Here is a 13363-nt window from a genome sequence, read left to right on the forward strand (position 1 = left end):
AATATGGATCTTCATATCTCAATAATATTTATCTAACAAAACAATTGTTTATTTTCTAGTATTGTCACTATGGAAGCAATCGTTATGGTCCGACAGTGGTGGCGGTAGCGAGGACGGCCGCCCTAGGTCGCGTCATGGTCATGCGTCACGCGTCATTGCTCCTTGTATTATGTAATGTTATATAGTTAGTACCCAAAGCTATGGTATATCTTAATATATAAAAATTCTATTTCACAATGTTCGTCCACACTATTGCCTAACACCTAATTTTTTCTTTAATTTGAAATATAAGATAGATCCAATAACAAAAAAAAAATTGATTCGGTAGATGGCTGTAGAGGGCAAAACAATAAAAAGCTAATTATAATCTGTTTATCAAACTCGGCATATCCCGTAAACAATCTTAATAGCGGAGGAAAAAATAAAAATATTAGACAATAATATAAAAATCATGAACATAAACAACCATTACTTTTTTTATGTATTTCAATTCGGTATACTTATTAAACATATTGTTTACTAAATATGCCAGTTAAACATACACAATTTTTTTTATGGTAATCTCAGTACTTTTAATTAATATTCTTGTAGTTTGTATTGTAATACATGTTACAACACAAACAACAAATAACTACAAATACTCGGTATACACAAAAAAAAAAAATTGTCAACCTTCGTAAGGCTGTAGTAATTTGGGAACTGATAAAACAACAGTTTGCATAAATGCTACATTTTATATCAGAGCAAAGAACTTCTATACTTTCATTCTACTTCCAAACGAATTTAGAAAATAATTTCTACGACTTTGAAAAAAAAGGTTTCAAAAGTTTCTATTCACATCTAAAAATACATTGCCTAAAAATTTATCGCGATGTTTAAAATACCTATTAGTGTTCATATACACAGGTAGTCAGCTGTAATATTTGCGCGCCTTAGTTTCTATTTCTTAGGCCAATAAAGACATCGTAAGTAAAGTCTTGTAAAGAAATTAGAATTGAAGTACTATCTAATGATAAATTTGGTATCGGATTCGATTACCGGTCTAATTAAGTAAATGTACTTTTCGTTTGTTACTTTACTGTCTGAGTGTTCTGGAATATGCCCCTCAGATGTTCGTTAGACAAATTGCTTTTTGAATGATTTTGATAGCATTTAGTGTAACGCCAATAAATTTCAACAGGCGTTGATTTAATTGATTGACATATATCACCATTGAGTTTTTCTTAATTACGAAAGAGATTTATTGAGCAAGAATTAACGGAGATGTCGGTAGGGGCCGCCCTAGACGGACGTATGTCGACCAAATAGGCGATGTACTGAAGAGGGGCCAAATTAAAAGTACCCGTAACCGGCGAGCGTGTATGAAAAGATTGATGAATGTGGAAGAAGCGAAAGATGTTTGTTTGAATCGAAGCATTTGGCGTTCTATTGTTTCTGCCTATCCTAATGGGAGACAGGCGTGACAGATATGTATGTATGTATGTATGAGTTTTTCTGTGTGTTACAATTTCCCTTCACTACAAAATAAAAAGAGAATATACAATTTTCGTTTACATATTACAATGTGTAGTGTCGATGAAGATCTATAAACCTAGGTTAGTTCTGCAAAACAACTCAGCGTAACATGCGTTTAGTACTGTGAACAGACAAAATAGTAACTACTATTTGTGATGATTATATCACAATATTCGATTCAAACCCGACCTTGCCTACTCAGTTATTCTCAGGCAAATGATAATTGCAAATACAATTTTGCAACTTAATTTTGACTAAACTGCTTCCTAAATAGTAACTTGTTTGCTGCGTGTGACTTTAGTCAATATACATAATATTAGTGTGCAGCAAAACCTATATATGTATATTTTGCTTTGAGAGAAAAAATAGCGACCGTGACAAAATTTATATTGGTTATATGTTTATATAAAACAAAACACACCGACGAGTAGTGAGATTTTTTCGTGGACATTAAATTCAAAATATTTGAATTTAGATTACGAAATCGTGTATAGACTTTGCTTCGCAACAAACAATTTTTGGCTTAGACAGAAAGAAAAGAAAAACGATAGCTTCATTCATTCACAAAAAAATTAATATGGGATAAACACAAAAGTACCTAATCCCGTTAGCAAGAATTATCAAAATCGGATCATCGATCCGTTTTATAAAACACTTAAGAAAATATTAACACATTTATGGAATGTCAATCAAAGCCGTGATATAACTGTATATGTGTCACATATTGTAGGTATTACATTTCAAGTTTTTGACCCAGTTACAATATCGTTGTAAACAAAGACCGCGGTCCGTGGAACAGGGTCGCAGACGTTTTGGCGAGGTGAGCGACCCCGCTATCACGGCAACTATTCCGGTTGTTAGTTGCCGTTTTACACTGGTTTATCGCTACGGCAACGTCACATCAACTCAACGCAGCCACTACGGGCCGCTCGGCTGCTACAATTAGAGCGGGAAACTGATTTTCTACGCCGATTTTCGCGCGCTTGTATAGTTTTATTTGTCATGTCCAATGTTTGCATGATTACGATAAAAGGGCGAAATCGAATCGAAATTTTTTAACAAATTATATTAATTAACATATTTATATTAATTATTTAGCATCATTTTCTTAATAATATTATAAATATTAGTAAGAATTATCATGATATTTACACAAATATTTACACTCAAAAAATTTATCTGTAACGACTATGTCGCTGTTCAGTGGAGTGGAATATGATAGCAAAATTGGGTATAGAGGTATAACATCTTAGTACTTAGAAACAGCAACGCATGAATACACACTACAATTGACTCGTATAGTAACCAACCAGACTGAGGGTCATCTTCAAGTATTGGAGAGACTCCAATACTTCAAGATGATTCTCAGTTATCTTTGCAACCCATAACTAGTTATTTAGAGAAGGTAATATTGATGATACTGTTCGTGTCTATATATAAATGACGATTACCAAAAGTGGTACCGCAGCTGGGCTGTCAGCTTGGTTATCATTCCGAATTGCACAAACGTATCAATAATTTGATTAAATCACTGATCAATGTACAGTGTCTACGTGTTCTATCTTTGTATAAAAATAATATTGTTTATTCTTGAAAAAGCAATCACGGATATAACAAATTTCAAAACTGTACAAGGTCCGGAACGTATTTAATTTGATGATTTATCATCTGTAAGTACTATTGTGATTGATTACATCAATAGTAGAATATATTAGATAATCTTTGATAAGATAATTATACAACGATATAAAAGAATATTGCAGAACCGTGAGTGTGAAGTTTAGTCAGGTTCAATATGATAGCATTAGATAATAGGAATGCGTAAGAAAACTTTGCAATATTGAATATGTGGAATGGCTTCAATAATGTTTATATTGTTTTTTTTTTCATTAGATTTATATATTTGAAGAAATAGTATTCTAGATAAAATAATATTACTGGATTATTTTTTAAAACGGTAGGCATGACATATCATAAAAACACTAATGTAAATTTTCTGCATATTAATAGATATTAAATTTAGGTAATAGAGATTAGAAGATAAGGGCCTATATTTTGTACTTTTTCATTAACACATCATTAACAAAGTACCTATTAGTTTGTCTATTTTTTTTTTTCCATATAGTGCTATATTTAATACAAGCAAAGAATTGTTTACAAAATAAGCTACATCCGTTTTTAAAAAATTAAAAACGGATTATCTTTATGCTAAGGTCTGCAATCGACATTAGACGATTTTAATAACACTTACCTACATGAAAAAACTGTTTTAGAAACCTAATCGGTAACAATAAACTATATCATTAACATTAAAAATAACAATCAATATTATAATTAAAACTAAAAAAAAAACCTTCATTATGCATAATTCCAATTGTAGAAAAAATAAGAAATATACTTTTTGCATTAAAAACGTTCTGTAATTAAAAAAAATGTTTGGTGTTTTCTATAAAAATCCATATAAAAAGCCTTGGGGTGACATCGACCGGCGGACCTCCAAATTACACATAACAGTGGCGTAGCGGAGTGGGACAAAAAAGCGCAAGGTCTCCGCAAAGACGCTGACGCTTCCTCGTGCAGTCACTGACAGAAGACCTCGCTTTGTAAAGGAGGTTTTACTAAGATATCCGACTTCACTCATTGATCTTCACACCAGGGGTCAGCAACTTTTATTAACTAAAATCCAGAGAAATATATACAAACTATACTCGGTGCGTTATAGAGTAAGCAACAGGTCATTAAAACAAAAAAAAATAACGTAATTTACGGATTCAGAAAACATATGATTATCAGAAAGCTTTAGTTAAGATTATTAGATTAAAATTAACTCCAAAATTGTCACTTAATATTTTTTTAAATTAAAAACTGTCGAAATACTAGCTGTCTCTCGCGTCATCCTACAACGCATAGAGTATAAATTAAATTGTTCGTCATAGTACATGAGTTGCAGAGCCCTGACTTATGAGTTTTCAACAGTAGGAAAATCTAAATCCGGACATGAGTACATATATAATTATTTGGTGCACGTACAGTACATACAATAGTTTATTACTTTAACGTCAAATATGTCAAAATATTGGACGTGTGTTGAATTTAGAATTATTGTGCACTAAAATTAGGACGGAAACCTGTCAGATGACTGCACGACAAACTTTTGGCTACTTTGATTGCATTTACCATAAAAGACTTAATAAATAAAAAAAACTTGTAGACAACCATTTAAACTGTAAATGCAATCAAAATAGTAAATCACCAACCACAATTTCCGTTACGAATAGTAATCCAATTATGCATTATATTATTATTTGATAATTATGAAAGAAAAACATATAATTTGAACGATTATTAAATTATTGATATATAATATAAACTAGAAATTGTGATTAAGGATTATTAAAATCAAACAAAGGTGATATTACGAATTACAAATATAAAGTCCCTACAAAATAAATCATGTCAATGTATTTTAATATATATGAAAAAGCAAAATATTTTCTATATAGGTATTTATTAAGTTCGTAATCTCACCCAATCAATTTGGTTGTGTTCATAATACTTAAATATTTTAATTGATACGTTGTAATATGGCAAAATAGTTTAAGAATGCCCTCTATATTATTATATACAGACAAAATAACACATTTTAAATATATTAATTATATTTCTTATTTGTATAATGCCATATTAAAATTATAATGGTCCCACAACCGAATAAATACAGACACCGTTGTTTAAACACCTTTATGTGTACATATTTAAGTAATATTGTCAAAAATACAATAAGCAGGAAGAAAAGTCGAAAAGATGTAAAAATATTAATATGCATCAAATAACAGAATAAGACTTCAGTGTGACCATTATCTTTACGCAACAATTAAATTTATATTGTGGACTAAAAGCCGTTTTATATAAGCTCTATTTACTAAAACATTCAAGTAGATTTTAGGATCATTAGAACCGGCTTTTATTAACTAGTCAGTATTAATTACAAACAACTTTATATAGTACTTACCATCACAGGTGGCGGCCATAAATTTGCCGTTGGCGGAAAAATCTGCCATTAACACTGTGCCTGGATGGCCTTTGAGATTCTTAAGGTGCCAGGGGTGACTGAATTCTGTCTTGCCTTTCCATGGTGCTCGTTTTTTACTTTTACCACTGACGCGATTTTGTGGCGATTTCGTTTCAGATACAACTTCTTCCGCCGGAGCGCCTGTAACATAATCAACAATTTATTATAAAAACAAGTATGATTCACTTATGTGCAAATAAAAATGATGTCTGTGTATACAACGCATGGAATGTCGTATTACAGACAATAAGTACAGAATGTCATTTGTATTTTTTGTATCAGTAAACGGCATAAACAACTTAATGGTGAAGGGATGGGCAGCAGCGTCCCTCTTAGAACATCACCAAAGCCTAAATGTGGTCGCCAACCCGTCTACCAAGCGTGGCAACTACTGACAAAACCTCCCTTTTGGGGGAGGCCTATATTCAGTAGTGGACAGTAGACGGCCGATATGACGAAGCTACATAAGTACATAATCTAAAAATCTTAGATGACTGTTATTCATTGTAATTATTATATCAATAAACTAATAAAAGCCGGAACGGGCCTGCTTCGCACGGATAGACATTATTAAATTGACTAAGTTTTTTATATATATTTATTTAAATAAGGATTTAAACAGAAGTATGAATAACATGGTGTAATTTTGGTCGGTATTTCTATCAATTTTTAAAAAGTGGTTATTGTGACGTAACGATAATAGTTGGATAGTATCGCGAAGTTTTTTGTAGTTATTGATATTTTCTTTAATATTGTAGAACATACTTTTGTTCTATGACCAATAATTTCCGCAGCGCACGCAACGAAAGATATTTTATAGCATTTTCTTACACCTTGAGTTACGTTACTAAAGTTTTAGTAAGGATCCCTAATCTTTTCTAGCAATAAATATAGCCTTTGTTACTTAGGGTGAATATAGCTTTCTAATGGTGAAAGAATTTTTAAAATTGGCAAACTAGTTTTTGAGTTTATTAATTACAAAAATACATACACACAAAAATACAAATTTTTCCTCTTTATAATATTAGTGTAGATGTAGATAATAAAAAAAAAACTAGCTCCTGTTTCAAATTTTCAACTTCTATTTGTATGTATAATTCTGAAAGTTTTCGGTGTAAAACGCATGCATTGTTTATACATCTTAGAATGGCAAACATGCTGTCAGCCCATTTAATGAGAAAAGAACCGCCACCTAAAAACATGAATGGCATAATGGACACAACAGAGTTTAATACGACACCTGTCTCTTACGTCGCCATTCCTGAGGACTGAGATAATATAAATATTTTCCAACCGACTTCAAAAAGAAGGAGGTTCCCAATGCAGTTGTATTTTTTATGTTTATTACCCTATAGCAATAGTCAGTAGTAAGCTGATTTGAAAATTTCGTTTTTATCAGAAAGAATATAATTAAAGATCGGTCCTATAGAAATTTTACCAAAAACGTTTTAGTGGTTTGGTTTTTATATCAAAATAACTAGTTTTGTTTTTTTTGAAGTCTTTTTGTGGAACACAATTTTAATTATTAATAGTTCGATTTTAGCAAAGCAAACATATTTTTATAATTGCAAACGAAAATGTACTGGTTATACTTTATTCCACCTTCTTCTTATTCTTCAAATGTGCATAAACCACATATTATGACATAATGATTTATTGCTAATTATATTCATAAATACTTTTCATTCATAGTTTTTTTTAGCTACATTACTATGTACCTATTATAATATTTATAACAGATTCCACTATAAAATATATTTAACTGGGTTTTGCAATAATAAGCAATAAAATTAAGTATTCAATTCATAATTCTGTATTTTTTTGTTAATCGTTTCGGACGTCATAGTCGCAAAAAGCGGTCTGAGACCTACCTATAGATGCGGCTTTAAGTGAACAGATAGATATAAACAACTAATGAATAATACGTACATTCCACTCTGTTAATGGTTCAACATACTTTATTATGGATCTATAAATCCTATAGCATAGTTATAGGTAAGTCTTAGTTCAGAATTGTGAGTCACAGTTAGTAATTCTGATAATAAAGTGAAATTCAAGTACACCTTTTTTACTATTCATTGTCTATTGATAATATAAAATTGCATATAAAAGTAAAGTTAATTCTTATACAAGTTGTTTTATACTATGGTAAGCCATATGTTTAAGATATTTAAAGAAATATTAGAGAAAGTGTTCAATTCGCCAACATCTTTGCCGATTTTAATAATTCTTTTTGCTAATAAGTTAAGAGAAATTACTCCCCTGTATAATCAATTATTATATTTGTCATGATTAAAATAACTTTTAAAAAACTTCCTTTATTATTGTTGCATATTTAAACAATTAAAACATTTCAAAATGAATGGTTATATTATGATGGAAAATTAAGATAAGTATAATACATGCAAACAAATATATTTACTGAGTATATTTAAATAAAAGTCTTACTATATGGTAGGTATATAGTATAATTTATTATTTTTGACCTTTATATATTCTTTATTAAACAAATAATAAAATATAAACAGTACATTATATTTAAAAAGCTGTAGCTGAAATTTGTCCATGTGATTGAAACATGGCTAAAATAAAAAGTAGCCTAAATACTATATATGTATAAGTATATATTATATAATAAAAATTTATAACAACAACAACAACTGTATGTAACAATGTATTTACCAAATTTCATGAGAATCAGTTGGGTAGTTGAAAACTAAAAATAACTAATGAACTTATGTTTACATAATATTAGTAAGAAAATAAGAACTGACATTGGTAAGTGTATTTAGTACCTTCTAAACAAATCCATTAAAAAAAAATATTGTAAACATAAGATAAAGAGATGTATCAATTTGTTTAAAATCTTGCATCATTGTAAGTAGTTTAACAAAACTTTATATTATTATTTGCTTGACAAACTTAGTTTTCTGAATTGTCTTTATTTATTGTTCAACATTATTTGAACAAGTGTTGATGGTCATGTTCCAGTAGATTAAAATATAATAATGCGCAACTTGAGCAAAAGGTCATATTAATATGTAAAAATATTTTCATTATTATTGTCTACATGTCTGCATAATGCAGAAAGAAACATCATATAATGGTATAAAAAACAACCATAAGATTGTTTTTAATAATATTATATGTTTCCTTACTGTATGTTTACATGTTTTTATATTGTATATATTATAATAAAATAGTACTTTGTATAATCCTTGTAGTAATAGGGTAAATATGCAATGTGTTATCAGTCCTTTTAATTCCATAATGTTGTAAGAAACAACTGAGGGTACAAACAATATACCAATGCAAGAGAGAAAGAAAACAAGGAAAAACTTGGTCAATATCATAACAACAGGCTAATATTCTTTTATTATAAAAAAAATTCATGCCCAGTGGTGGACATTTCAACATTAAGACATTGATTAAATAAAACTGTAACATGACAAAAAATAAGATATTAGTAATAGAAGCAATACTAGCCTGAGTTAATGAGGCATTTAAATAGGTATTGATTAATACAAATACATTTAGATTTTAAGAAAAATAAAAAAAAAGTAATGCGCTGATACCAAATATGCTAATAGAACTTATATAAACTTAATAAAGAAATTTTAATTAATTATAGTCTGTTTTAATGGAATGTAATGAAAAATTAACCAAGTTTTATTGAAATCACCTCAGAAATACTCTCAAAATGAAATTAGAAACAAATCCTAACAATTAATTGATATATTTATTTTTATTACTATTGGACATCAGAAGGCTATATGATAGGGTTTAGTTATTAATTTATTTAAGAAAATAATATAATATTACAATAATGTATAATTTGTCTGATTGCTCTGCAAGTTACATTATTATAATATTTAAGTACCCACAACTAAAAATAGTGTACTTACATTATTGAAATGTTTGTAAATAGGAACTTGTCAATAATAATAATTTATTCATTTGCACAAAAGTAATTAAGTGCATTTTTAAGCACTTAATTTTAATATCTTCCTTGTTCATCTTAACATTAATGTTTTAAATTAAATAGAACCAGGTAAAATGTCAAAGGCAGCTTTATTGAAAGTAAACAAGAAATAGCGTGCCTAAGAGAGGAGGTATTACTACTGTATAAAATTTTAGAATACATATACAATTAGTAATTTCTTCAATAATTAATATTAACAGATGAATACTTTATTGTTTATATAGCACCAAAATAGGAAAATTAATTACATTGATGACATTGTAATTTAAAAAAAATATGGATAGAACTTATGAATAATTTAATATTATTAGTAGTTTAGAACTATCTTTGAGCTTTTGTATCATTATAATAATATTAAAAAATACACTGAAGTTCCTCAATATTATAGCCGTTTACAACAATCACTGACATACCGCATCCGTTCGGCAATAAGAACCGCAAGGAATGTATCTTAGATTCCGCACATGGGGTTCCAAAGCGAACTTAGCGGCAAACGACCCACGTGTAGTTTAAGCATTAGAGAGAAGCATTACCTACTTTCATTGTCCTACTTTTATCAAACATTATTTTTGTATAGACAAACTCACCCAAATTGTTCTCCGCTTCATCTTTGAATATCTCCTTTTTTTTACTTCCAAAGAAGGTTTTGTAAACAAAATGTATCAGTATACATAAAAATACAGTAATTCCTGCCACAAGGAATACATTTGTGTTTAAACCGGCTTGAATATCGCCCATTTTCACTCAAAAATAACAACAATCAACAATTTTATAATATTCGTATTTAATAACACTTAAGGTTCAAGCGTCGTAACAGTATTCGCGATATCAGACTGACTGAGCGCAACAAGAGGCGGGATGGAAGATGAAAATGACAGTTTACCGAGTATAAACCAGTGTAAACCGAATGTGTTAGCCAAAGACAGGTGCTACTAGACGAGTTTGTTTTCATTGGATTCGTTCATCAATCAATCACACGATTATTTCGACATAGATAAAGAAAAAATGTACTGTGTTATTATTATAGATATAATGTTAAAAAGGTTTATTTAACTTTTACTAAAAATAATATTTCTTATAGATATGGATTATTTTTCATTGAGTTGACAAATAAATGAAACATGGTCTTAAAAAGATGTTTAGGTAGATGCGTTACGTACTTTTCGTACAGCTTGATAGCATATAATTAAAATTACGATAATTGAAACGAACTGTGATGTTAAGTAATTTTACTAAAATATTAATAAGTAATAAAGTATTATGGCGACAATATTCATATTTATAACGAGGCAAAGCTTTTGAAAAGGTACTAGGTATAAAACTTGCACCACATTTTGTTCAATGTTGTCAATATGTTTGAATTTGTCCGTTAACGATAGTGTTTATTACTAAGTGATGCACAGCTTAATTGTCGTTGTAATTTTTTTGTTTACAATAATCCAAATCATTCAGAATGTTTTTCAAATGAATAGTCTCTTTCGTATAATCTCTCAAAGCCAATAGTTAGCTTCCGCCGTTGACAATATCACAGTCCTATATTTTCTTGACTCCCAGCTTATAGCTGCATCGTTCTTTATTATACAATGGTTGATATTTGATCTTCGATCTATTCTATCAATCTTGTGGTGTGCGCCATAGCGGGTCGGCCGGTGGATCATTAGGTGAGTGCAAAGACTTGCACCCCACCCAAAAAGAAGCAGCTGCAGCGGCCAGCCGTTCAGGCCCTCTCTAAAGGCCGCAAAGAGAAGAGATGGACACGGACCAAAGTCCGTCCCACTCGGGTGACCAGGGCGGCTAGTCGCTGTTCGCCAAAGAGCCGGGTGACAACTGCGAGGACGGTCCTATCTCAATCAACGTGGCCCTGGCAAGTCGCGCGTGAATTCCCGCGCGCTTTCCATTAAAGAATGGGCTAGCTAAGCGCTCGCCACATCGCCGGTGCGGACTAACGCCGCTCGATGGACTTTGAAAGGGAACCCGAATCCCCAACACTATGGTGCGACGAGGGATGCCGTGGTGATTATAATAGTGCCGAGGGATACGCTTTTACCGGAGCATATGGGTCTGCATGATGTATTTACCCACGATAAAAAAAAAGGGTTTTGCATTTTGCATATATAATTTCTTAACAATGTCGTCATAATATTTCTTTTGACTCATAATATTTTTTGTTATTCCGTTTAAATTCTATACTTAAGCAGTATTTTAATATTCTAATGTCTTTCATTTTAAAAATTCTCTCTTAATTTTTTTTTACTTCATTTAAGTTCAGGGTACAATAGGACTGATATACCTGAAGAAGGTAAAAGCCCTTAAAATATTAAAAAAAAAAAAAAAAAAAAAAAACACTTCTTAACCTGAATATACTATAATTAAATCGTCAACATAAGTTCTGTTAGTATTATTTTATTTCCTTTTTCCTTAAATAGGTACAAATATTCAAGGATCTGCATTACACGATTCAAAACTTATATCTTTTGAATCTTATTTATATCTTTTAATTCTGCATCTAGTTTGTAATACCAGATATCCGGACGACAAGTCCGGACTATTTTAATCCATATAAAGCCTTTTAAAGCTTGCAAACCTTTCTTCTTTTGTGTTTCTAATGTTTTTTAATATTTTTTAGCTTTATTGAAGAATGTTTTAAATTTCAATTACCTATTTTTCCAAGAAAGTTTTTATTTTGATTTATATTTTTCATAATGTGTATGTAATGCTCTCCATTGAGATATGCTGTAGTAACGTCCATTTGATCTATTTTTAAGTTATCTGCTTAGTTTTACAATGGGGCAAAAGCTTCAATGTATTCTACACCGGGTTGCTGTGTGAATCACATTACTAATTTAGCCCCCTTTATTTCAATGTTATCTGTTTCCGCGTTTATTCTTAATATCATTTTGTATTTTTCTTCATTGATGCATTTTTCTTTTTTGCTATTTTCCGAGTTCCGTTTTTGATATGTGTTTTTATTTCTGCCTTAATAGTATCATCCTAGCCTTTATTGTTTTCTTTGTGTTCATCGAAGTGAGTTATTTCTGTTACGTGCTTGCTATCTTGTGCATCATTTTCATAGTTCGTAGTCTTTTATATCATAGTTTCCTTTTATCTCTTTATGGTTTTTCACATTTTGACGTTCAGGGTTCTTTATTAATTAGATTATCTTCTTTTTCAGTTAGCGTCATGCGCTCTTTATTTGTGATCATTTTGATCAGAAACTATAGGTTGAGTTTGTTCATCTATTGGTTTCATATTTATTTGTTTTGGATTTAACTGTATATAGAATTTAATGGCTTCTTCCCTTTCATTTTCAATCTTTTAAAAATTTTGAGTCTACTTAGTCGATTCATTTTGACAATTGATGATCATATTCTATAACATTTTGTATTTATGCGGTAGCCAACAAAAAACCTTTTCGTGCAAAAGCAATTTTTTTTTTATTTGATTCAAAAAGGAATCGCCTAAGCCATAATTAGAAAAGTGGTTTTCCATTTGTGGAATACTCTATTCGTTATATAATTCGCCGTATGTATAGCTTCGGCTCAAAAATTTTTTGGTATCTTTATTTCAATTTGTATGCATCGAGCTTTACACAAGAGAGTTCTATTTCTCCATTCAGCAAGCCTATTATGTATGTAGGTCTGTATGACTATATACGACTGTTTACGACCTCTTTCCTACAAATATAAGTACAGATGGGTTCTACAGAAATTTTATCAAAATCGGTCCTGTAATTTAATTTTCAAATCCAAATAACTAGTTTTGCCACAACTGAAGTCGATTTGTAATTATTTTTA

At 30.3% G+C, this 13363-nt stretch overlaps 1 protein-coding gene across 3 annotated transcripts in view; it reads right to left on the minus strand.

Annotated features, from left to right (window-relative positions):
* The window catches only part of LOC113520690 (transducin beta-like protein 2), a 131881-nt gene extending 121400 nt beyond the window's left edge, over positions 1 to 10481 (minus strand). Inside the window, exons 1-2 of one of the 3 annotated variants that reach the window (XM_031910307.2) lie at positions 10157 to 10477; positions 5528 to 5728 (exon numbers count right to left, since the gene is read on the minus strand). In XM_031910307.2, coding sequence (XP_031766167.1) covers positions 5528 to 5728; positions 10157 to 10307 — 352 coding nt within the window. In that variant the 5' untranslated portion in view covers positions 10308 to 10477. Of the gene's footprint in view, positions 1 to 5527; positions 5729 to 10156 lie in introns of all 3 variants that reach the window. The other 2 variants (XM_026906095.3, XM_052897337.1) reach the window with 2 other exon arrangements.
* Between the last annotated feature and the right edge of the window lie 2882 nt (positions 10482 to 13363).

This window comes from Galleria mellonella, unplaced genomic scaffold (assembly GCF_026898425.1).
Source record: "Galleria mellonella isolate WM207_F2 unplaced genomic scaffold, CSIRO_AGI_GalMel_v1 utg36, whole genome shotgun sequence".
NCBI lineage: Eukaryota > Metazoa > Arthropoda > Insecta > Lepidoptera > Pyralidae > Galleria > Galleria mellonella.